The 24,403-nt window shown below is 43.3% G+C and overlaps 2 protein-coding genes across 2 annotated transcripts; both read left to right on the forward strand.

Annotated features, from left to right (window-relative positions):
• Positions 1–9,044: 9,044 nt before the first annotated feature.
• On the forward strand, positions 9,045–9,992 carry LOC144219684 (olfactory receptor 3A1). The gene has a single exon (XM_077749758.1). It carries the CDS (start codon positions 9,045–9,047, stop codon positions 9,990–9,992), a length of 948 nt encoding a protein of 315 aa, XP_077605884.1.
• Positions 9,993–15,852: 5,860 nt separating this feature from the next.
• Positions 15,853–16,812, forward strand: LOC144219683 (olfactory receptor 3A2). The gene has a single exon (XM_077749757.1). The coding sequence runs from the start codon at positions 15,865–15,867 to the stop codon at positions 16,810–16,812; it is 948 nt and encodes a 315-aa protein (XP_077605883.1). The 5' UTR covers positions 15,853–15,864.
• The last annotated feature ends 7,591 nt before the right edge of the window (positions 16,813–24,403 follow it).

Consider the following 24,403-nt stretch of genomic DNA (forward strand, 5'->3'; position numbering starts at 1 on the left):
GCACGTGCTAATGTGGTGGTGCTGGTGTCTGACATGTGAACATGTGCAGGTATCCCACGGGGTCTGGGTGTCGGGCTTATCCTAGAGACTCAGGCTCTGAGTGGGAAGGGAAATACCACAGTGGCTGGCCCAGGGATGGCAAAGATGGCTTGGGTCTAGGTGGCAGGGTGCAGCAGTAGTTGAGGGCAAAATCTCCAACTCAAGCCCCCAGAGTGCAGAGCACAGAGTAGCAACAGCACAGCCCTGGTGATGGTGGATCAAAGCCCTGACTCGAGACACCGGAAGCAGGGCAGAGAGCTGCAGCAATGCAACCTGGTGATGGTGAGTCTCTGCCAAGACTAGGAGCCAGGGGTTAGGACACAAACCGCAGCCCCTGTGATGGAATTTCAGATCCCTGGCTTAGGATGTAGGGTATAGCAGGATTCCCTGGTGATGGCAGGTCAGAGCTTCTGCTTAGGAGTCAGAATGTGGTCGCACAGCAATGCAGCTTGGCTTGGTGATCATGGGTAAAAGCTGTGACTTGGGACCCCATGTGTGGGGTACAGAGCAGTGGAAGCTCCCATCTTGTAAATGGCAAGGCGCCATGGTCTCCAGAGAACTGGGCACAGCAGCGATGGAGCCCTGGCAGTGAGCATTGTGGCCTCCTCTCCTGCCACCTTGCTAATCTCACAGACTCTGAAATTTGTTTTTAATGTTCTTTGCTTCTTTTTCTACTTAACTGTTAATTTTTGTTGTTGATCTGTGGGAACTCTTTATGTATTATGCATATCTTTGGCCATATATCTTACAAATAATTCTACACAATATCCAATTTACCATTTTTCTTTCATTTTTGTTTTTGATACCTTCCAACAATTGGAAGTTCAATAGTTTTATGTTTTCAAATATATCCTTTGTAAATAAACTCATAGACAATACCCTTTAAGTATTACTCTTTTCCCATGATCTCTGAACAACTTCTAGAGCTCCAATTCAGTATAGTTTTCATCTATCTTTAGAAAATGTTACTGAACGATGAAAAGCCTTAACATTCATATGTTCAGTCCTGAAGACAACAATGCAAGCCTAACTCTGGAAAGTCAGCTCTTCATAAGGCCACCGTGTTAAGGTCATAATTCTTTGCAGTGAGAATAAGTAGCAGGTATAATTGGAGAGCAAGACAGTTACACTGGAGGCAGCAGCTGGAAGTCAATCTCAAGGCTGTGCACTAAGCTATTGGGGTGGTGCAGAGGCCACTATCACTGAGAGTAGGATGCCTTAGGCTCATCCTGGAGCATAGTCTGTGGTGGATTAGAAGCCATATTGGTCACAAACAACAGGATAAACAAGTATATTGTTTGCAGGACAGTGGTTGCTTGGACAGAAGTGGAGGAGTCAATCACATAGCATAACTGTTGAGATCATATGCTTTGGAATTCTACAAATGCAAGCTTGAGACCCAATTTTTCAGAGCCCTGAGTCTGTGGCTCTAGGCAAACTACTGAGTCACCCTGAACCTCAATTATTTATCTCTAAAATGGAAATAGTAATGATTTCTACCTCATGGAATCATTGTAAGCATTGATTGGGATTTAGTGCATATAAATCTTGTGGTGTGGGGTCATGTACATATTATCAATTATTACTATGTTAATAACAACATCGGTAGTCTCCTACTAGGAACCTATATGTGTGTTATTTCACTTAATCTGCCCAGCAACATTTTGAGAGGATATTACTCTCATTTTTCAAATAAGGAAACTGGGGTCCAAAGGGGCTCAGTAGTTGCTAATAGTTGGAAGGGCAGGTCCATCTGACTACAAAGTGCAGCAGGATTCCCAAAGAGAGTTTGCCATCACATGGACTTAGGTGAGTTATTGATGAGGAAAACATAAGAGTCCAAGTTTATACTATACAACCTCTCCAATTTCCTCTCTCATCATCTCTTATCACTAAATTCTCATCTTCTAAAGGTCTGTCCTAGTTAATGATGCTGGGGACACCCTTCTCAGGGGTGCCCTGGTCCCTCCCAGCACAGCACAGCACGGTGCTTCAACCACCTCTCTCGGGATCATTTTGGGACTCCCAAGACAGTGCCTGTGGCCCTCACTAACAAGGTCCTGGGGGGTGTTTGGGGGCTGTACTTTGTTCCTGAGGCTTCATTAAGGTTTGAAGTGGGGAAGGGCACCTCCAGATTTTGCCTCCTCTCTTGGGCTTTCTCCTCATCTCAGGTTAGGAGTCAGCTTGTCTCTGCCCCCAAGTCCTGTTTGGACAAGACAAGTGGGAGAGGGAAACCCTTGGACTGGGGACACAGATTCGGTGCTGGCTCCATGGCTAGTTCCCTGGATGACCTTGGGAAAGCAAAGACCTCTTCTATGTCCCCTTCTGTTAAATGGAGCTCTTAGGATAACTATCCCATCTACCCCATAGATCAATATGGGGGATGGAGATGTTTGGAGAAATTCTAAATCGCCACAGATGCAAGAGGCACCACTGCTTTACTACTGTCCTATTTATTAGGACCTATATTATTTACCACCCTTGCCTCCCCAGTCTTGGGCAATTTTAAGGACACAGGAGAATTACCCTGTGGTGGAGAAGTCCCATGACAGAGATGGCCTCCACCTCTTTTAATCTCATTTCCATATATATTCCCCCAGAGTAACTGATTGAGTTTGTGCAGATGCTCACCCCCTTTACACCCCTTCCCATGTAACCTCACTGGCTTCTGTGCGATAACAGGTGCATTTTCTCATGATCCTCCCTCTGCTTTTATGTAAAATGGAAGGAAATTTACTTGTTACTGGGTAAGTCAAACCTCCTGGTTTTACAGGTGCAGCAACCAAAGTCTCAAAAGCAAAACTAAGAGACATGCTCAGGATGACATATCAGGTGAGTGAAAGAGCGGGGACTATGACCCAGAGATTGAGGTTCCTCTTCTAGGCATTTTTACCAATTCCCTTTTTTCTAGATGAAGCTTTTTTTTTCCTCTGACTATTAGGGGTACACGGGATGAGATTCAGTGTTTGACTTCTCCGCTCAGAATAAATCCTTGCTGGGCAGCCTCATCAGATTACTGAGATCACCACTAGTACATGGAGCCCCTACTAGGACTTCAGAGCAGGGAGTTCTCACAGCATGAGGGAAGTCTGGGACTCATATGGACCCCCAAGAATGGCGATCCAGAAAGGCTTCCTCATCATTTTTCACTCCTGTGATTTCCACAGACATCCCAGGTCAATAGTCTGGTGAACAACCCAGAATTTAGGAAACCTTATGTAAGTTTCGTCCCTCACTGGTCGATGGCTAGACAAAAGCTACTAGAGGAGCATATCATTCTGCCTCATGACTTACTTGCTTTTGAGGGACATGTCTTCCAATTGTGGAAAACATGTGGGAAGTTTATATAAAGAGCTTTTGTCAGTATGTAGATTGTTACATGCACTGCATGTCCCATCTAGATGAGAGAGGAATCATCCTTACAACAGTCTCTTGTGCCTTTCACTTGACTCCATCTCATCCAAATCGTACCCATCCTTCAGAGTCTAGAACAAATTCCACTTTTCCAGAAACCCTTTCTTCACTACTACAGCCCATAATGATGCCCTCTTTGTCAGAAAACCTATTTGTCAAGGAGTGCAGTTACTCATTCATTTATAAAATGATGCATAATTAAAACAAGTTTATGCATATAGTTCCTCAGATATGAATCTCATGCTTAAATCGGACTGAGGGAGCTACACTAAGTCACTGAATGATTATGCTAGAAGGTGCAGTGGTAAGTGCCACTTAGAATATAATTAAAGTGTGGTGGGAATATTGAAGATGTAAATATCGCTTTTAAATGGGCACACAACAGGAAGGTATTTCTGGAAGAGGTAGTATTTGAGCTGAGTCTTGAAGACTTTGACCATGTGACAATGGAAGAAGAATAGTCTGTAGAGAGAAAACAGCAAGAACAAAGGTGGGGATATAGGAAGTCACAGAGTTTGCAATCTGATGACATGGGTTGAAATAGAAGGGAAATTGGGGGCAACTTCTGACTGTGGCCGTGATGCAACCAAGGCACATGTTCGAACCTAAGCTACTTCAGCTAGTAAGGCAAGACTTTGGGATCTGCAAGGGCACAACTACAGCAAGCATGAGAGTTGGTTTTTGAGTCATGAGAATGGGTCAGATATAGATTCAGAGAGAATTTCAGGAGAAAGACATAGCTTCACGATCCTTCAGATGCCTATGGTTACCTTGAGTGGTGGTATGTGTAAAGGTTAAGAGCACAGGTTCTGGAGTCAGATGACCAGAGTTAAAATCCTGCCTCTGCCATTTGCTTTATGGGAACCACGTCCTTTCTAAAAATCAGGATGACAAATGGTATCTGTCTCATAGTAAGAGGTGTGAGGAATAAAGGAGTTAATACGTTTAAAGCACGTAGAACTGTGCACAGTGTCTCACTTGGGGAAATTCTCCTAACAGCTTTTAGCTGCCATTGTTGTCAGGGAACACCCCAAGGAAATGTTGTCAGTATCTAATATGTTGGGACTGCCTACATATCATAGGGGAAGGGATCACTAGTTTCTTTTTTGTGCAATTACTTTATTATGATGTGGATTTAGTAGGTACTCCATGATCATGCTCATGAGGTGGTACTTCATCAACTACTATAAAAATAATCTGTGGGGCACCTGAGTGGCCCAGTCAGTTAAGCATCCGTCTCTTTATTTCAGTTCAGGTCATGATCTCCTATGGGATGGAGCCCTGCGTCAGGCTCTGCACTGACAATGTGGAGCCTGCTTGGAATTCTCTGTCTCCCTCTCTCTGTCCCTTCCCCACTTGTGTGTGCACTCTCTCTCTCTCAAAATAAATAAACTTTAAAAAATAGTCTGCATTCATGTAGATAGATCATAAAGTAGAGAAGAGTAGAAAAAAGACAATAAAACCCGTTCATATTATTACTCAAACCACTGATAAAGTTTAGTATCTCTTCCCAGTCTTGTTTCTCTGTGTGGATGTGAAAGTGTGTCTATTTGTCTGTGTTAATACTGAAATAACACCATGTTGTACAGTTGTGCATCCTGCTTTAGTCACTTAACATTATATCGTAAGAATTTCATTTTTAAATTTCTTTTGGATTATGTTTTCCACCAGTATACACTGATGGTATATAAGAATTGTACAGATTTTTGTATATGTAATTTTTCTCTTGATACTTTTTCTAATAATTCTTCCTTAGTTTTTTTACAATCAAAAAACTTGCTTTCTCTTCCTTTCCAGTATATACTTGATTTTTCGATTTCTTGACATTAATTTTGCAATGATTCTAGGACAATAATAAAAATAGATGTATTGGTGGGAAATCCCTCTCTTGCTCCTATTTCTGTGGGATAATTTGTTAGTGTCCATTAGAAAGAATCCCACAGTATCCCTCTATTTTTAGATGATTACAGCTGGGTCATCCTTTTAAATCAAAAATGGATTGTAACCTGCAAAAAAGTACCTTTTAGGCAACTGATCTAATACATATACGTTTACATATATTATTAGATCATCCTCAACTTTTTTATAAGAGCTCTCTCAATCATGATAGACCACTTCTTTTAATATTCTGGTATTTAAAACTCCCTGTAGTTACATTTAACATTTTGTTTCTATAGTCATAACTAAAGGTTGCCCTGTAGGGTATTTCATATATTCTTCCAAAAATTTTATATTTGTAGTGTCAGGTGTGCACTAACTTCCTAAAAAGTATTGGGATGCTGGGCCTAGAGGGTATGAGGACATAAGTGAAATAAGTCAGACAAAGAAGAACAAATACCATATGGTTTCACTTCTATGTAGACTCTAAAACTCAGAAGAAAACAAAGAAGAAACAGGCCCATAGATACAGAGAACTGGTGGCTGCCAGAGGGAAAGGCAGGTAGGCGGTGGGCAAAATGGGTGAAGGGGGGTGGGAGGCATGGGCTTTTGGTTGTGGAATAAATATGGAGATGAAAGGCACGACATGAGGAATATGGTCAATGGTGCTGTAATAGTGTTGTATGTGACAGGTGACAGTTACACTTGCGGTGGGCACAGCATAAGATAGAGACTTGTCTGTTGTACATTTGAAACTCATGTAACATTGTGTGTCAACTACAATTTTTTAAAGGTATTAGGAAAGTTAAATTATTTTTCTGGTGTTGCAAGAACATGTATATAGAATGGGAATATTCTATTCATTAAAACTAAACCAAACTTCTTTCAACAGTTTTTTGAGGCTAGAGGTCGCTACTAGGGTAACTATTTCTTTGACATTTTTTTTTTAACTTTCTTCCCTGTTTCTGGTTTACTTGGGCATTGAGATTGCTCTTGAATATATTTTCGTTTATATTTTTCTAAAATTGTGCCCATTTCTTGAAATTTTCCACTTAAATAATATAGAGTATTCTCTTAAAATTTAAATTTTCCTTTGTATTTCTGGCTGTAGCCCTTTCTAATTGTTTATATTCAACCATTTTTTCTTATTTTTTCTTGCCCAGATGGCAGTCTATCTGATTCTTTAGATAGATTTATAGGTTTTGTTAAGTTATTTGTTAATTTGCATATACTTGACACACAATGTTACATTAGCTTCAGGTACAACTTTGTGATTTGCAAGTTTATACGTTATGCTATTATGCTACATTTACCGTATATCCCCTTAATTTGTTACTGCAATATCATTGACTGTGTTCCTTATACTGTGTCTTTTATTTCCATGACTTATTCATTCCATAACTAGATTTATATCACATATGTGTGTGTGAGCATGTGTGTGTGAGTGTGAGCTTTCCCTTTTTTTTTTTTAATAGTTTATTTATTTTTGAGACAGAGAGAGACAGAGCATGAACGGGGGAGGGGCAGAGAGAGAGGGAGACACAGAATATGAAAAGGCTCCAGGCTCTGAGCTGTCAGCACAGAGTCTGACGCGGGGCTCAAACCCATGAACCGCGTGATCATGACCTGAGCCTAGGTCCTCAGCCTAAGACCTCAGCCTAACCGACTGAGCCACCCAGGCACCCCTCCTTCTTTTTAAAGCACCCAAATAATGCTATATTTATTCTACCTGTTGTGCTTTACATTTAATAATATGTCTATGATATCTTTCAAATCAGCACAGACAGAACTGTTTCCTACAGCTGTATAGTATTCTTTTGTAATGATTAGATATACCAAATTAAGTTACCCAGCCCTCTTGTGATGAACACAGGTTATTTTCAGTTATTTGCTCTTATAAGCCATGCTGCAACAAATAACATCACACAAATGCCATTTCTTACATGTGACCATATATCTGTTCGATAAATTCCCAGAAGTGGAATTTCCAGGTAAGAAGCAAACACATGTGTAATTTTGCCTCAAAGCTATTCTACACATTACTCTTGTAGCCAACCTTAACCTGAAACCATACAGAGAATGAGATTTGGGGAAATGTGGTTCCGGCTCATCTAATTTGCCAGAATTTTAAAATTTTAATAGAATCATCAATTTTGGTTATTTAATTTTTTTCTATATTTTGAGTCATCTTTACAGGATTAGAATTCTTTGATTTTCCCCACAAAACATCCTGGTTTAATTTTTATATTTAAATCTTTGATGTATTTAGAATTTATTTTTGCAAAATATGAGGTATGCGCACAACTTGTTTTTCTCAGCTAGCTATGCTATTGCTCCAGCAGTATTTATCGAATAGTACATTTTCCCACTCGTTTAAGCTGCCACTTATATCAAGAATGAAATTCCTGTATTACATTAGGAATAGACATTTCATTTCTCTTTTTTTAAAGCTTAGAACGTATTGCTTTACTTTATACTTTCCAGCTTTATTGAGTATAACTGACAAAATTATAAAATATTTAAAGTATACATGACAGTTTGATACATTTCTGTTGTGAAATATTCTCACAATCAAGCAATTAACACATCCATCACCTCACATATTTACCTTTTTGTGTGTGTGTATGAGAATACGCAAAGTTCCACTCTTTCAGAAAATTTCAAAGTTTGAACCCCTTTACCAACCAGCCTCTCCCCATTTCTTAAAGTTCTTTTCCTATTTTCTTGACCCGATCACTTAATCACTTTCTTTACATTTTGTTTTTACTCTATATATTTAGGGTTATGGATTTGCTTATGAACACTGATTTGGTGATAATCCACAGGTTCTAGTGTGTGTTGGTTTCACTCTCTCCTTTTTCATTCTCCCCGATGTTCTTCAGTTTAAGTTTTGATTCCCTCTAGTCCAACGGTTTCTTACAGATTATTAAAAACATGGGGAGTTGTTTTTAAAATCCCTTTTTCCTTAAATTGGTTTGTGATTAAATATTATTGCCTGTATTATTTATTCTTTCAGAATTTTCTGAATTTCAAGTTTATGCATGCTTTGGGGGGGTGGAAGTTTCATGGGCATTTGGGAAAGGCATACATACCAATTAGTTCCCCTCTTAAATAATTCTATTGAGAGCTTTTACAGCCTTTTTTTACTCTGTCAAATTAATTTTATAATGGAATGAAAGTCACTATCATGCTCCCTGGCTACCACACTTAGTTCCTGTTATACTGTAGGTACCTATGGAGATGGCTCCCTTCCTGGAGCACGCCCTCTGTCTAAACTCTTGTACGCATTACAGGGGAGGGCAAAGGTTCTTCCTGAGATTTCAGCTTTTTAAAAGTAATCAGTCTAGGGGCGCCTGGGTGGCTCAGTCGGTTGAGCATACGACTTCGGCTCAGGTCATGATCTCACGGTTCGTGGGTTTGAGCCCCACATCTGGCTCTGTGCTGACAGCTCAGAGCCTAGAACCTGCTTCAGATTCTGTGTCTCCCTCTCTCTCTGACCTTCCCCTGCTCATGCTGTCTCTCTCTCTCTCTCAGAAATAAATAAAAACATTAAAAAACTTCTTTAAGTAATCAGCCTAAAATAATCCACATGCCAAAGGCACACATTTTGGGGTGGCAAAATTTACTGCCCTACAGTCTATTTCTTCTTTTAGAATAAACATATTGGAAAAAAAAAAAAAGATTATCTCCTTGGATGTTTCCTTGCAGGAAAAATGAAGTCAAACTTTGAGTACAATAGAACAGCCATTACGGAGTTCATCCTGTTGGGCTTGGTGGAGATACCAGAGCTGTGGCCACTTGTCTTTGTCATCTTTGTCTTTGCCTATCTGGTCACAGTTGGGGGCAACCTCAGCATCCTGGCCGCCATCTTGGTGGAGCCCAAACTCCACACCCCCATGTACTTCTTCCTGGGAAACCTATCCGTGCTGGACGTTGGGTGCATCACCATCACTGTTCCCTCAATGTTGGCTCGTCTCCTGTCCCACAAGCATACCATTCCTTATGGAGCCTGCCTCACACAGCTTTTCTTCTTTCACCTTCTGGTTGGAGTGGACTGCTTCCTGTTGACAGCCATGGCCTATGACCGATTCCTGGCCATCTGCCGGCCCCTCACCTACAGCACCCGAATGAGCCAGACAGTCCAGAGGATACTGGTGGCTGTGTCCTGGACTTTGGCCTTCACCAATGCACTGACCCACACAGTAGCCATATCCACCCTGAACTTCTGTGGTCCCAATGTGATCAATCACTTCTACTGTGACCTCCCACAGCTCTTCCAGCTCTCCTGCTCCAGCACCCAACTCAACGAGCTGCTTCTCTTTGCTGTGGGTTTCATAATGGCAGGTACCCCCTTGGCTCTCATCGTCACCTCCTATGCCCCTGTGACAGCTGCAGTCCTACGAATCCGCTCCGCTGAGGGCAGGAAGAAAGCCTTTTCCACGTGTGGCTCTCATCTCACTGTGGTTGCCATTTTCTATGGTTCAGGTATATTTAATTATATGCGACTGGGTTCAGCCAAGCTTTCAGACAAGGATAAAGCTGTTGGAATTTTTAACACTGTCATCAACCCCATGCTGAATCCAGTCATCTACAGCCTCAGGAACACTGATGTGCAGGGTGTCCTCTGGCGAGTGCTCACGGGGAGGCGGCCACTGGCTTGACAAGGTCTTGAGGTCTAGAGTGTCACTCCCTCCTTTTCCCTTTCTGGACCAAAGAAGAAATCCTCTAGAGCCAGTAATTAAGGCTAATGGTCCAGAATTGCTTCTGTCTCCCTTCACAGGAGGGTTTTTTGTTAGGGCTAAGAGTTATTGTTTCCCAAAGAAGCCATGTCCAATTTATAAGCAATAGGTGTGTGGGCTCTGCCAAGGCCAACCTCTTTGACCAATTACATCTTCAGACACTGTGTGTCCTTTTTCTGGGTTGAAGTGAAACCTCAGAGCCTTGACTAGTACAGGTTCATTTCCCACAGGGAATAACTCTTTGCTTGCTTATAGCCTGGCTTCCCAAAAATATCCAATCAAAGCCTTTCCCACCATGCCCTGCATCCATTAGTAGGTCATGTGATTCCCTCAAGTTCAGCTATGGATGGTCTGGATATAAAACATGAACCTAGAGTCAGATTCATTTTATCTTGCCTACCAGGTTTTTACAAACCAAAAACAGCAGCTTTCTTTTCCTTCACATGAAGATACCATGGGATAAAAAGGGGATAGAGAGGAAGTTGTATGGGGTATGTTCTCTAGTAACCGCAGAGCATGATCCTTGTGCAAATGTTTAAAACTCCATTAACACAAAAAGTAAATGCTGTAATACAAAATTATTGTTCCTTATCTATCTTCCCTGATATATTTCAAATCTTCTAAAAAGATAATCTTTCGTAAGGCATTTTTATTTACACATGAAAAAATTCCAAAATACTCCATATGAACTTCAGTCCCCAAATCTTCCAGCTGAGATAACCTGAATCTGCAGATCTACTGATATGGTGATGCTTCCCCTAAAATTTCCTTTGTCAATAGGAGAACAGTCTCTAACCTAGAATTCTCTCTTTTCTTATGTACTGCTTCTCAGCCTTTCATCCTTCATAGCCTCCCTTTGAGATGAATCACCCACTTTGGGCATCTCTGCTGTGCCATGATGTTTCCTGATTCATTGCCCCAAAACATCCCTTTGGCCTACACTGTACCCTGGCTTCTCTGTGAGTTTCCATGGGGATAAAAGGGTTGAAAAGATTGGGTAAGATGGAGCTGAAGAGAAGGGACATGAAGGAGGGAATCAGTACAAGACTGGAGGTGGAGAGTTTGTGGGGAAATGAAGAAGAAAGAGGGACATGGAGAGAAATAAGACATGTGGGAAATAAGTTTAAGAATTCTTTACTCTTACACCAATGGTTTAACAAGGCTTAGGGTGGAAAGCTGCTGTAGGTCAGTCACAAACGTGACCCAGTGTTTCACCTTTCACCTGTACCTCCTCCCAACACACCACAGCTGAGGCTCTGTGATGAAACTCCTGTTATCACCAAGCTCACTTTCCCGTCAACACTGGTCAATGATCCAGGTGCAGAATTCCATCTGGAGGACATGCTTCCTAGGGCCACTCCCAGTACCAGCTGTTGTAGTCAGGCTCCCCTCAGAGCAGAGCTTGAGATAGGATGCATGTGTCACTTAACTGGGAAACCATCTTAGGGAGCAGGAGTCCCTGGAAGACAGGGGTTAAAAGGAGAGTGAGACCAAGGAAGACAAGGTGTCCCTGACCAAGGGGTTCAGCACCGAAGCCTCTTCAACGGACGTCCGCCAGAGAGTTGATAGAGCATGAGCATATGAAATGCCTCCTGTAACTGTCTGAGGAAGGGGTGCTGGGGTGTCTATCCATTGGCTCCCCTTTCCTATTGTCAAGGAGCTGTCTGGCACTCATGCTCAGACCTAGTGAGGACCCATCCCCACCACCAAAATTCATGGCGTCAGAGGATCCCAAGAAGGAGGCTACCCTCTGTCAGCCTGCCCCAAGCAGAAGCCTCAGGGAAACTGTCACACCCAGCTACAGATGAAATTAGAAGAAAGGCAGAGGGAGATGTGAGGCTGACATCTTATATGCCTGCCACAATGTGCTTCCTAGAGGTGTTAAGAGGAATCACAGGGACCCAGGTGCAAAAAGTACTTGGCATATTATCCTGTACCTACCACATACCCACAAATGTTATCAGTTGGTATGTTGATGTGTCGCCAAAGTTCTATTTTCAGCTTAGGGAATCTTATTTCATTTAATCTGCAAGTAATGCTCTGTAGTAGATGAGATGCTCATTTCACAGATGAGGACACTGAGGATCAAAGGGTAGGGCAGCTCGACCAAAGTCAACCACTCAAAGCCAGAAAATGGGTCTGTCCACAGCACATCTCCTCCCGCAGAAGGCTTTTCTGGTGGGAGAAGACAGAGACCCTCTCTTGGGAGAGGAGTGTTGAGTAAGTAGTGGCGGGAACACACTCCTTAACCCTCCTGCGTCTTCTGTTTATTAGTCTGCAGCCTTCACCGGGGCTCTCAATCCCTCAGGGCCTGGCCTACGCAGTCATATTGGCAGGCAGCCCCTCAGGAGGCCTCCTAGCCCAAAATAGCTTGTCTACCCCCACTTCCAGAGTCGCTGCTGGGCGCCCAAGACCCAGTCTCAGGGGCTCCCACTAACAAGGCCCTGAGGGAGAAAACACCACACTTCTGAGGACTCATTAGGAAACTGGGTTTCAAGAAAGCTTCTCCTTCTTGTCTCTCTTCTGGGGCTTCTTTCTCATCCCAGGTCCAAGACAAGTCTGGAAATTACTGCATCTGTGCTCAAAGGCTCTTCTTGGGGTTGACATCTGAGAAATAAATCCCTCCCTTAGAAAACCCTGTGTCTAGTCCCATTTACACCTCTCACATTCCTGAGAATGTGAACAAGTCCTGTAAACCTCAGTGGCCCTACCATTAAATGGAATTTATATCAGCTTCTCTAACTACTTCCTATACAGCTAGGGCTAGAGATAAAGCCCCTTTTCTTCTTTTTCAAAGAAAGTTTGAACACCAGAAGGTGTGATGCATGGTAACTATATTTAGGAAGGGTTTGTGTTGTTTACAAAACGACTGGTCTCTCTCCCCATCTGTCTACTCTGTCCTTGGAGGAATAGCACTCTAAGGAAAATGCTAGGGTGCAGAAAATATCAGCTTCTTTCCTTGATTTATTATATCTAGACCTCCTTTCTGGTGCATCCATGGGTCTACAGAACTCCTCATCTTCTTTCCTGAAGAACCTCGCTGGTGTCTATGCCCATGCCTAGGTGAGTGTGCTCAGGGGTCATACTCTAACAAAACAGTGATGGGGCCTCTGTTGCCACCATCAGCTCAATATGACTTTTCATGAGGTACAATCGATGCCTCTGGATTAAAAGAAGCTGTTTTATGGGAAGATCTGAGGCTACAACCCAAAGATCCTGGCTCTCTTTCTGGGCCCCTTTACCCACACCCCCCTTTCTTGGAAGCCTGTTCTCTTTGACTCTTAGAGAGTATGAAGGGATTCACTGAATCTGAATCTCAGCCTAGGACCCACTGCATCAGGCAGCCTTCAACCTTCACTCAAGTCCCAGGTCTTGTGGAGCTTTTTCATCAAAAGGAACATGGAAGTATTCTTTGGAGTTCCAGACTAGGAGGCTGTAATATCTCACTAGGGAGACCTGGGCCTCATGACAGCGCTCTGAGAATGCTAATGCAGCGGGGCTCCTCAGCTCGGGCAGTGGGGGGACCCTTTAGACTCTCTGGGTGTCTCTGCATGATCAGAGGTCTTTAGAATCCCACTTATTTCAAGCAAACTGCATCTCCGGTCACCTGAGGGCTGGTGGCAGCTTCTTTGTTGCTCTTCTATCCCTGGTTATAAGTTACTTATCTTATAAGGGCCTATCCTTTTGAGTGGTTTACTCAAAAAGAAATATGGTACTGTGTGTATTGCTACGTTACCTGCTTGTCCCATAAAACCAAAGAAAGCAGTAGTCTCTGCAGCAGCCTTGCACCCTCCACTTGCCTCTACACCTCCTGTAAATCATCCTAACCCACAAATTCTAGCCTCAACTCCAAAGTGTCCAGAAAGTCTTCCATGACAACTCTAGGTCACACTGACGCTCTCTTTCTCTGCAATCCTATGAACACTTGAGCCATCTATTTATTTATTTAATAAACACTGAGTACCTACTCTATGTAAAGCAGTATGATAAGTAGTGTCACTGTAAAACTGAATGAAACCTGTTTCTGGTCCTCATGTCACTTACATTTTTAAAAAATTTTTAAATGTATTTTTTATTCATTGTTGAGAGAGAGAGAGACAGACAGACAGACAGCATGAGCAGGAGAGGGTCAGAGAGAGAGGGAGACACAGAACCTGAAGACACACTCCAGGCTCTGAGCTAGCTGTCAGCACAGAGCCCGACACGGGGCTCAAACCCACGAACCACGAGATCATGACCTGAGCCGAAGTCGGACGCTTAACCAACCAAGCCACCCAGGCGCCCCCTCATGTCACTTACAGAGAAGTAGGGGAGATACCCTTTATAGAGAAATGACTTAACTAGACGATACACAAAAATAAATTCCATGAGATAATATGTAGTGCTAGCTTAGGAGAGAGAGACAGAGATACTTTTGATACTGGGAACTCCCAGGCAGCCAGACTTAAGTCTTGAAATACTTGGGATGTAGAGTTCGAAAGGGATCCATTGCAGGCAGAGAAAACTGCATGAGCAAGAAGATAGAAAATCACAAGGTCACAATCTAGTGCTTATGTTAAAAAAGGAAAAGAGAGAGAGTAGTTCAATGCTCTTTAATGTAGTATATGTACACAGCTGTTATCCATCCATTGATTTGTCCATTTGCAAATCACTGATCAATGATCAACTTCAGAAGTTATGAGTTGCCTGAGATTGATCCTCCTTCTTGCCAATCTGGTAACCTAGAATTTTAAGCATATTTTAGAGATCACTGCACCCAACTTTTCATTCATGTGAACCCATCACCTTTTCCCCTTCTGTTAGAGTCAACAGACTCCAACTGCTTCCCTGTGATTCCAGCATATTCTATGCAAGGGACTAACATTACTCTTAGGAAGTTCTAGCTCTGTGTATCCCCATGGCAATAGAGAAACATTGATTTTTTTAAACCAGGTTCTTTTATGATATTTGGAAAACGGGGCTCAGTCTGCCTCTCTAGTATGTGCATACTTCCTTTGAGAATCTTTCCTTAGAGCTATTGGTCAAACTACTGCGCCTGAGTCAAGGACAAGTGGAAGGTTGGTGGCTGTGTGATGCAGAACACGAACTGCACCCAGCTGCAGCTGCCCCACGGGTTATGCTTACAATTTTGATTTCAGAGGTAAGTCGCAGATACTATAAGAACAATAAATAAATTTAAATTAAGCTGTTACAAAGCCTTAGTTAGCATCAAGAACATCAACAATTTATTGGCCTAGGGATTTTGAATTTATACTTCAGCCTACATTTCTCACCTTGGATAAATATACTTGGTTCAACTATCTGATGTCTGCAGTCAGGGGTCTGAGTCTTGCTATCTTTGCTTGATCTTTATTTCTAGAAGCTTTGAAGCCTAGATTTTCAAATACTTTCTGGTTTCCCTGGAAATATGATTAATTTTTCTATTGTGAAATCTCCTTATTGATTTGGGCTCCCTCAGAGTAAAAAGGAGAAGTCCATCTTAATCTCACTGCATTTATAAAGGAAGTCTGCTTTTCTCTTAAATCATTTCCCCAAGTACTGCGACACTGTCAACTAGGAGAGGATGGAAGGGACAAAATGATGATGGTTTGGGGCATCTCAGCTGAGAGCAGAGACACTAAGTTGATGGAGGAGGTCAGTGATGAGGTGTAATCTGGGGAGTGAGACTATCATCACCTGGACAGCTGAGAACTTACCTGGGGCTTTAAACATGGATGGTTTAACATTTACGTTCAATAAACAAATTGGAATGAACTGATATCTCCCTTCTTGGGACATTTCTTTACAGAAACTCATGGAACCAGAAGTTGGGGTTAACAGGACATCTGTCACTGAGTTCATTCTACTAGGCCTCGTGGAAACAGAACAGCTGCAGACTGTGCTCTTTGTCGTCTTCCTCTTTGCCTACCTGGTCACAGTTGGGGGCAACCTCAGCATCCTGGCCGCCATCTTGGTGGAGCCCAAACTCCACACCCCCATGTACTTCTTCCTGGGGAACCTATCCGTGTTGGACGTTGGGTGCATCACCGTCACTGTTCCCTCAATGTTGGCACGTCTCCTGTCCCACAAGCGTACCATTCCTTATGGAGCCTGCCTCACACAGCTTTTCTTCTTCCACCTTCTGGCTGGCATGGACTGCTTTCTATTGACTGTCATGGCCTATGACCGATTCCTGGCCATATGCCAGCCCCTCACCTACAGCACCCGAATGAGCCAGACACTCCAGAGGATGTTGGTGGCTGTGTCTTGGGCTTTGGGTTTCAGCAATGCACTAAATCACACTCTTACTCTAACTACCCTGAACTTCTGTGGTCCCAATGTGATCAATCACTTCTACTGTGACCTCCCACAGCTCTTCCAGCTCTCCTGCTCCAGCACCCAACTCAACGAGCTGCTGCTTTTCATAGCGGCAGCCTTCATGGCTGTAACCCCCTTGGTCCTCATCACTGTGTCCTACGCATACGTGGCAGCTGCAGTTCTACAAATCCGTTCAGTGGAAGGCAGAAAGAAGGCCTTTTCCACGTGTGGCTCCCACCTCACTGTGGTTTGCCTCTTCTATGGTACTGGTATCTTCAACTACATGCGCCTTGGTTCTGAGGAGTCTTCAGACAAGGATAAAGGGGTTGGGGTCTTTAATACTGTTATCAACCCCATGTTGAACCCACTCATTTACAGCCTTAGAAACCCTGATGTTCAGGGTGCCCTGTGGTGGGTACTTGTGGGGAGGCAGTCACTGACTTAAGGTTTGACAATGTCCTTTCTTTCCTGCCTTTTCTGGGCTAAGGAAAACTTCCCATGAAGGCAGCAACCTAAAAAATGGCCCATAATCATATCTCTAACTGCCTGAAGGTTTGTGTGATGTGTTTGTCCTCTGAAGAAATCCTATGTAATTCATTCATTAATTCATAAAACAAATGTTTATTAAATTGCTTCTGGGATCCAGATGTCCTCCTAGGGGACTGGCGAACAAAATAAACAAGGGTCTCTGCACTTATGCAACTCACATTCTCATGAAGAAAGACAAAATGCATAAAATAAACAAGCATCATATATGAAATACCACATAGCGATAAGGGAAATAAAGAAAAATAAATTAGATAGGCAGCTAGGTTCTGCTGAGCAAGTGCCCCCGGTAAATTGCCACCTTGTGTTTGGTTGTGCTCACTTTCTGAAGCCTTGAAAGCCCAGTAGTTTTGGAGAGCAATGTCCTACAAGGAAGGGCTATTTGGCTAAGAGGTAATCAATTAAGTAACCAGTAATATCGCTGTGAAGGATTTTTTTCCTGCTGGGGACATAAGGTTCCATCTAGGTCAGAATGCAGAAAGACATTTTAAACCATGAGTCCAGTGCCAAGATTATCCACTTCACCTTCCACTTCCAAACAATCCATTCCTTCTCTTGACTATGACACAAGAACCCAGTATAATGTTTAGTGGACAGGTAGGGTCTAGAGAGAGAACTAGCTCACTAAATTAAACCACTTTAATGCATACATGATATATCTCCAGGTCAAAAAAACAAAGTTCCATCCCAATCCCTTGCCGTGTCTTTCTTATTGGATGAATCTTCTTGCCCACAGATATGATAAAGCCTTTGTAAGAGTAAGCATTTATACTCTAACCAAGTCCTTCGATTTTTCAGCAAGGAGTGTACAATATAACCCTCTCTTCCAAGGTCTTGTCTTTCCCTCCCAAACACCCTAGCTCAGAAAATGCCCACAAATGAAGTTTCTGGAAGTGATTCCTCTTTCTAGCTTTATTATTACACCAGTACAGCTCCAATCCAGAGAATTTCCTCACCTTGATGTTTATCCAGCCTTCAGCTCATCCATTTCCGATTTGCACCTTTTCTCCAGCCTCCCTTGGAAGGCTATTTACCCTGTCCTGGCAATTCTACTGTCCCTACAATGTATCCTCCGTAAATCTGCCCCATGGCTACACCTGGAGGCTACGGAAATGAGGATGGGCTGAGAGGAGGATGTAAGAAAATGTAAGAGTGTGGGAGGAAGGACAGGAGTGGGAGTGGATTAATGAAGATATAAGGTGAAGGTGCAGGGAGGGCTGCGATTGAATGGTGAGCAGAGGGGGTAAGAAGGAAGGACAGAAATCAGGGCAGAGAATAGGAGATGAGAAAGGATGGGAGAATTGGGATTAGCAAACGAGATGCCTCAGGAATGCTGGTGAACTCAGAGATAAGTATGGAGAAAGTGGAGAATAAATGGGACGGGAGAGGAGAGTAGCATTCCTAGTATGGAATCACTCACTTCCCATCAGCATGTGGCCATGTAATAACTAGCACCTGTGATGTTACTGTTGGGTTCCCCCCGCCCCTCATTCTAACTAGGAAAAACAAAGTTGAAGTTTTGCTGAAAATATAATGCTGCAGAGTAGTCTCGGTTCTCCTCTTGTGCTTCCTCAGGCCAGGAGCTGATCCTAGGAGAGCAGGGTGTAGAGCTAGCAGGGGAGAAGGAGGTGGAGGTGTGTGCTCAGCGTTCATTCCCCCATCACCCCACTGGCCCACTCAAGTTATCAACCTTCCTACCTTTGGGGGCAGTGCCTGCCAGTACAATCTAAGGAGCAGAGGGGAAGTCTGTCTCTTTCCTGATACTCTTGGGTCTCCAGACACTTCAGGGTTAAAGAGACCAAGCAAAATTCCTGTGAGTAAAACTCAGGAATGTGGGTTGTAAACACTGCTCTGAGACCTTAGAATTTCCTTTCTCCGGCTGGGCTTGTTCCAATCTATGCCTTAAAGAACTGGGACAAAGTCATCTCCTCCACAGCTCTTTGCACTAAATGACCCTGATTACAATAGGCTGGGTGAATTTCTTCCTGGGACTGAGCCCAGGAAACATTTTGAGAACATCATCATTCCATCTACCCTATGAGCATGTGACACGGCCCCAACTGGTCTTCTCTATTCCCCATCACAAGTCCCCAGGCCTAGGTGAGACAGCAGAGACTGGACTCTGGTCTTCTCAGCCCCAACTCCAAAATCCAGCGTCCCTTGATAGCTGACACTCTGGGCCCCTTGAGTAGTAGCGTATCTTGCAGGAATGCAGAAGCAGGATGCCTACCAAAGGAAGGACTCAACTAGGAAGACTGGCAAAGACGAGACCAAACCAGTCTGTGCCAAGGTGGACCCCAGAGCTGACCTTTCACCCACTTTCTCCTCCATTATAATACGAAAAATCGTGCCCAGGGGTGATTAGCTTTAACATGCTAATTACACATATGATGCACAAAGAAGCATGACCTTTGACTCCGCAGGTGCCAATAAACCCCTACCTCTACTTGTTTAAAAGACACCCTTTTCCTGCCCCATAGAAAACATTTTTTTTCTTCAACGCGAATAATTGCCCCTTCCTTTTCCTCATACAAGCCCCTTGCTTTCATCCTACAAGCGGGGCACTGTTTGGATTTCTACCAGAACCTGTACTCTCTGAATTCCAATTCTTTAATCCCAAATAAGTGCTCATTTGCCTCTCACTGTGGCTCTTTATTTGCAGATTGATAGTCTTTATGCTTTTGACTTTGCGTCTCATTTTGGGTGAAAAAAGATTTTTTCCATCTATATCAAGCAAGCTAGGCAGGGTTACATTGTGCTAACAAATAGCCCCTAAAATCTCTGGTTTTCAACAGCAAAGGTTGATTTCTTATTTATGTGACGTCAGTTGTTTGATAGATCTAAGAAGAGTTGTTGTTTGATTGCTCATCTTTTTTATTTTGAGGATGAGTAACGACTTCCAAGTCTGAGTGGAAACCAGAAGTCTACAATGGATTTAATTTGGTAATGGCTTGTAGTGAACATTTACGGTCTTTCTGACTTCTATTTCTACCTTTCTAACAGCTCCCAGTTTCCCTCTGGCATCCAGGTGGTTCCTGGGAATGTGCTTCCACCCGTGGCTCCAGAGCAGAGGGACTAGCATTTATCACTGGCCTGTGCTGGAGGCCGCCTCTGGCCGGGTTCAGGGGTCCCTGAAGGATGGACGGTGTCGCCAAGGGAGGGGTGAAAGAGCTATGAGAATGTTTCTGGTCACCAGGCAGGCATCTCTGCTCTGACTGGGGCTCAACTTTATTTTATAATTAAGTGTTTGGGGGATGGCACAGAAGGCATTTGCCTTAGACAACGCTTTCTGATGACAAATTTATTTGATATGTAAGAATTTCCCGGAACATAGATTTGTAGAAGACTCGTGCAGAACCTTTATCAATAGTGATTGAGGTAGGTGATTTAGATGCTTATCCTATGGGGAAAGAAGGTTTCCTTAGCATATAAGACAATGTTTTTAGCATAAAAAGAGTGAGGTTAGTTCTTTGTGGGGGGGGGGGTCAACAGGTTGTTTGTTTAAGGAGAACTATTAAGAAAAACAGGTCTTTCAGGAAACACAATGTTTGCTCCCATAATCACAAAAGAAGAAATTCCTCAATAGGTTCCTTCACAGGGTGCAATCAGCATATTCAAAGCCAGAATAAGTCACTCTAAATACTGATCAACAAAGATGCCTTGGGGGTCAATGCTCCAAGCAGAAACAATTGGGTGGGGGTGGATATCCAGGCTAAATTAGGCTCTTTGTCTCAGGGTCAGGCTCAATTGTAACTCTTGTGTTCTTAACTCTCTTTATTATCTAAGTCTTGGATCTACAAGGCCCATAGGATAGAGCCTTTGGACAAACATCTACAGTGCTTTCATCTACAATCTCTTTTGAAGAGGCAGGAATATGCTTTTCCTTATGAGGGACCTATGTGGGGAATATCGGTCTGGTTTGGGATATTGTGAGGCCTGGTCCATACCAGCAGGCTCGTTTCCAACGTGAACCAGTAGTAGCAGAAGGAGATACCAGTTTTCATTTCTCATGGCAGGAGCTGTGCAAAAGCTGCCGTTTCCTTCCTGTGACTGTCATCCAGCGAGGTCGGTGCGGCTCCCAGCAGGCCTGGCCTTAGTGATGGTTCTCTGTAGGCATGTGGCCTAAGGTAGGTTAATAAGATTCTTCATACTAGCATTTCACAGCTGGGTTTCCATGACAGAATTAAGCCCTATGCTTAATTCTGACAATTCTCTCAATTCTCTCAAGGCTCCATAGATAGCAGCATTCTAGATGCACAGGACAGAAGTTCACTTACTACACAGAATGGACACCTTAGGTTACTAGAACTCAATTCCCTTTGGAACTCTGGTTGAGAAGGGCTGCTTTAGATGTGTTCCTGATAAACAACATTTTTAACTTTTAATGTTTGTGGGCCCTGCTTCTGGGCTCCCAGGGAAGCTATACTTTTACCAAGGTCACAATGACCTCACCAAACTTCAAAGCATGGGCAGTCTTTCTGCCCTGAGCACACATTGTACATCTGCTTCATTAGCAAATAACCTAAAAGAAACACTCCAAACTAAAAGTAAGAAGAAAATTCTCTCTAAATTCTGTTCCCATACCTCTGAAGCCTGTGACCCTGCACATACTAAAAGCATGAGATAAAGTTTTTAATTTTCTGAACCGTCCTTGGCCATGATGACTATCACTCTTAATGTAACAAAAAACATATATAACCCTGGATTAAACATTCCTTCCCCAAAGCACTCTCTTCTTTGTGAAGATTGTATATCCTGGGGAGCAGGTCCCACTTGGGGGTTCCAATAAAACTCTGCCTTTTTTTAAAAGAAATTCTAAAAGTCTTGTTCATTTTGTGTGAACACTCTTAAGTCAACCAAAGACACAAACATCCTTGCCCTCTGAAGTCTGAGAGGCATCAAAGAGCAACCAAGTAAACTGAGGGGCCCAAACGCAGGAAAGCGAGGAATCCCAGAGACACACTGCAGACAATTGCACTGCTCTGTTGATCCCAAGCAGTTTGTTGATCCCAAGACAGGAGCTGAGCTTCCGTGGGGCATCCGGGGCCTGAGAGGCGCAAGGAAAGTGCAGGTAATCACTCCAGGTTTTCAATGGGGACTTCCCGCACGCTACATTCGAGAAGTAACACAAAATAGGAAATAGACCAATGACGGACACAAAGACAAGAGAAATTAGCTTACATTAAACCTCCTTACAGCTTGCAGCCCACTGAAAGTCATCTGAAATTTGCAGAGTGTGACCTGCCTGAGGCACTCAGGACTGCCTTACTTCCTTAATGTTTTTGTTTAATTAAAGACTAAAAGTAGGGGCACCTGGGCGGCTCAGTCAGTTGAGCATCCGGCTTCGGCTCAGGTCATGATCTCACAGTTCGTGGGTTTCAGCCCTGCGTTGGGCTCTGTGCTGACAGCTCAGAGCCTGGAGCTTGCTTCAGATTCTGTGTCTCCTTCTCTCTCTGCCCCTCCTGCTCTCTTTCTCTTTCTCAAAAATAAATAAAAATTAAAATAATAATAAAATAAAGGCTAAAAGTAATCTTATCATAAAGCAGCTAGTCCCTCAAGGTCCTGAAAACCTTGCTTTAAAATTCCTTAGAAACTTACTTTATCTCCCTGCCTCCACAAGCTTAAAAAATATACAATCAGTCACAATCTCAGTGCAGCTCTTTCTTCTCATTGGTCGTGTCCCCCACTATACAGTCACCTTTTTTGTACCAAAAGTGTCTCAAGAATTCTTTCTTAGCGTTTGCTCATGAAGCCCACTTGATAATTTCATCAGTACTGAGCCATCTGTATACGATGTTTTTTGCCTACACATACGTACCCATGCTAACGTGTAATTTATAAATTAAGCCCAGTAAGAGAGTAACAACAATAAGCAAGAATAAAATCGGACAATTATAGCTGTTGTAGGTTAACCTCAAGCGTGGTTAAATACTAACATGCTATTTCTGCTTCTGTAAATCCGCTTGGCACGCTTGTACGTCTCTGTTCTGGCTGACCACACCCACACCCTGTACACAAGGTTACAGAACACCACGTCGCCATTCTACCCTGGTGGTCTGTCACGTAGTCACTACCCCACGGCTTCTCAAATGTCTAATTACGGTCGGTCATTTCAAGACAAAGAGCTTAACATTGATAGTTCTTAGCCAAAACTTGTTTGCTAGTCAAAACTAACACCTGAGTGTCTCAATGCAATTGGTTACCATGGTATGCTACGAAATGTAACTGGTTAACGAAATAATGACCTGTTCTGCCTTGCTGAGATCCATATAATTCATTGCCACCTTTGTTCAGGGCCATTCTCTGCATTTCTCCGTGAGATCAGGAGATCAGGTGTGGCCTGGCCGTGAATCAAATCTTGCCTCGCTTCTATTCAGCGTTTGGCGGTCTTTCCGACAATCACCCTGCTTCAATACCAATGAACTGTGATAAAAATTATGTGACTGGTCTTTTCTCAAAATATCCCATTCCACCCTCTTGTGATGATGTGAGATGATAAACCTCCTACGTGATGAGATGAAGTGAGGTGAACCACATAGACCTTGTGACGTAGCATTAAGATACTATTGGCCTTTTGAGGTCAGGAGGAGAATCATCTGCTTCCAGACTGTGGTCGACCTACCGTGGGTAACAGGAACCACAGAAAGTGAAACCACACTTAATGGGAGACTTTTGTATAATCGGAGTTTACGTCCCAGTCCTTTTGACTGTGGGGGAAATGCCTATGTGTCCTGTGGTAGCAATAGCTGCTCACGATCTGCCACAGCTCAAAAGGCCAAATTAAGCACTATTAACACTCAAATTAACACTATTAACAATATTCAAGATATATTGATTGGGGTGAAGAGGACAAAGAAGAAAACAGAGGCAACCAGCTGCCCCTCCCCCTTCTGCTAAATGTGCCAGATACTCCTATCTGGCATGTCTGGATGTCACCCCTTCCTGGTGGTCAAGGAAAAAGTGACTTGCCGCGGACTAGAACTTGGCTCCTGAGGGACACCATCTACCAGGCAGGGAGTGATACATCCCCTGCAGCAGCCTGCATCTGGCCAGTGCCTGCCTTCCAGTGCCTTTCCCGGGACTGTCGCATTGTTGGAAGGCAGAGAGGCTTTTTTCTCATGGGCGCAGCTTCGCGGAGAGCGAAGGTCAGAAGCTGAACTCTGCAGGAACCTTGTCCGCCTTCGGAGCACAATGTTGCCTTTGCTTTTGCCAGTTGTACTTAAAAGTTCTGGTGCCTCGGCTCCTTCCCAGCTCCCACAAGGCCAATAAACACAAAACAAAAGCGAGATCTTGTGACCCCTTTTTGTCAAAGTCCAGGTCATTATGACCTTTGTGGAAGATGATTCAGGAGATATATCAAAGACTCTGAACAATAAAAATATTTGGCCCTGGCAGTTCAACTTCACCAACTTCCCCTAAGGAAACAATCAGAGAAGGGAACAAAGATGTACATATGGAGACACTTATTGCCCTGTGGCAAACAATAGGAG

Source organism: Crocuta crocuta, unplaced genomic scaffold (genome assembly GCF_008692635.1).
Source record: "Crocuta crocuta isolate KB4526 unplaced genomic scaffold, BGI_CrCroc_1.0 scaffold149, whole genome shotgun sequence".
Lineage (NCBI taxonomy): Eukaryota > Metazoa > Chordata > Mammalia > Carnivora > Hyaenidae > Crocuta > Crocuta crocuta.

Excerpts from the sequence above, each read along its gene's own strand:
- LOC144219684 (XM_077749758.1), top strand. The coding sequence starts at position 9,045 with ATGAAGTCAAACTTTGAGTACAATAGAACAGCCATTACGGAGTTCATC.
- LOC144219683 (XM_077749757.1), top strand. The coding sequence starts at position 15,865 with ATGGAACCAGAAGTTGGGGTTAACAGGACATCTGTCACTGAGTTCATT.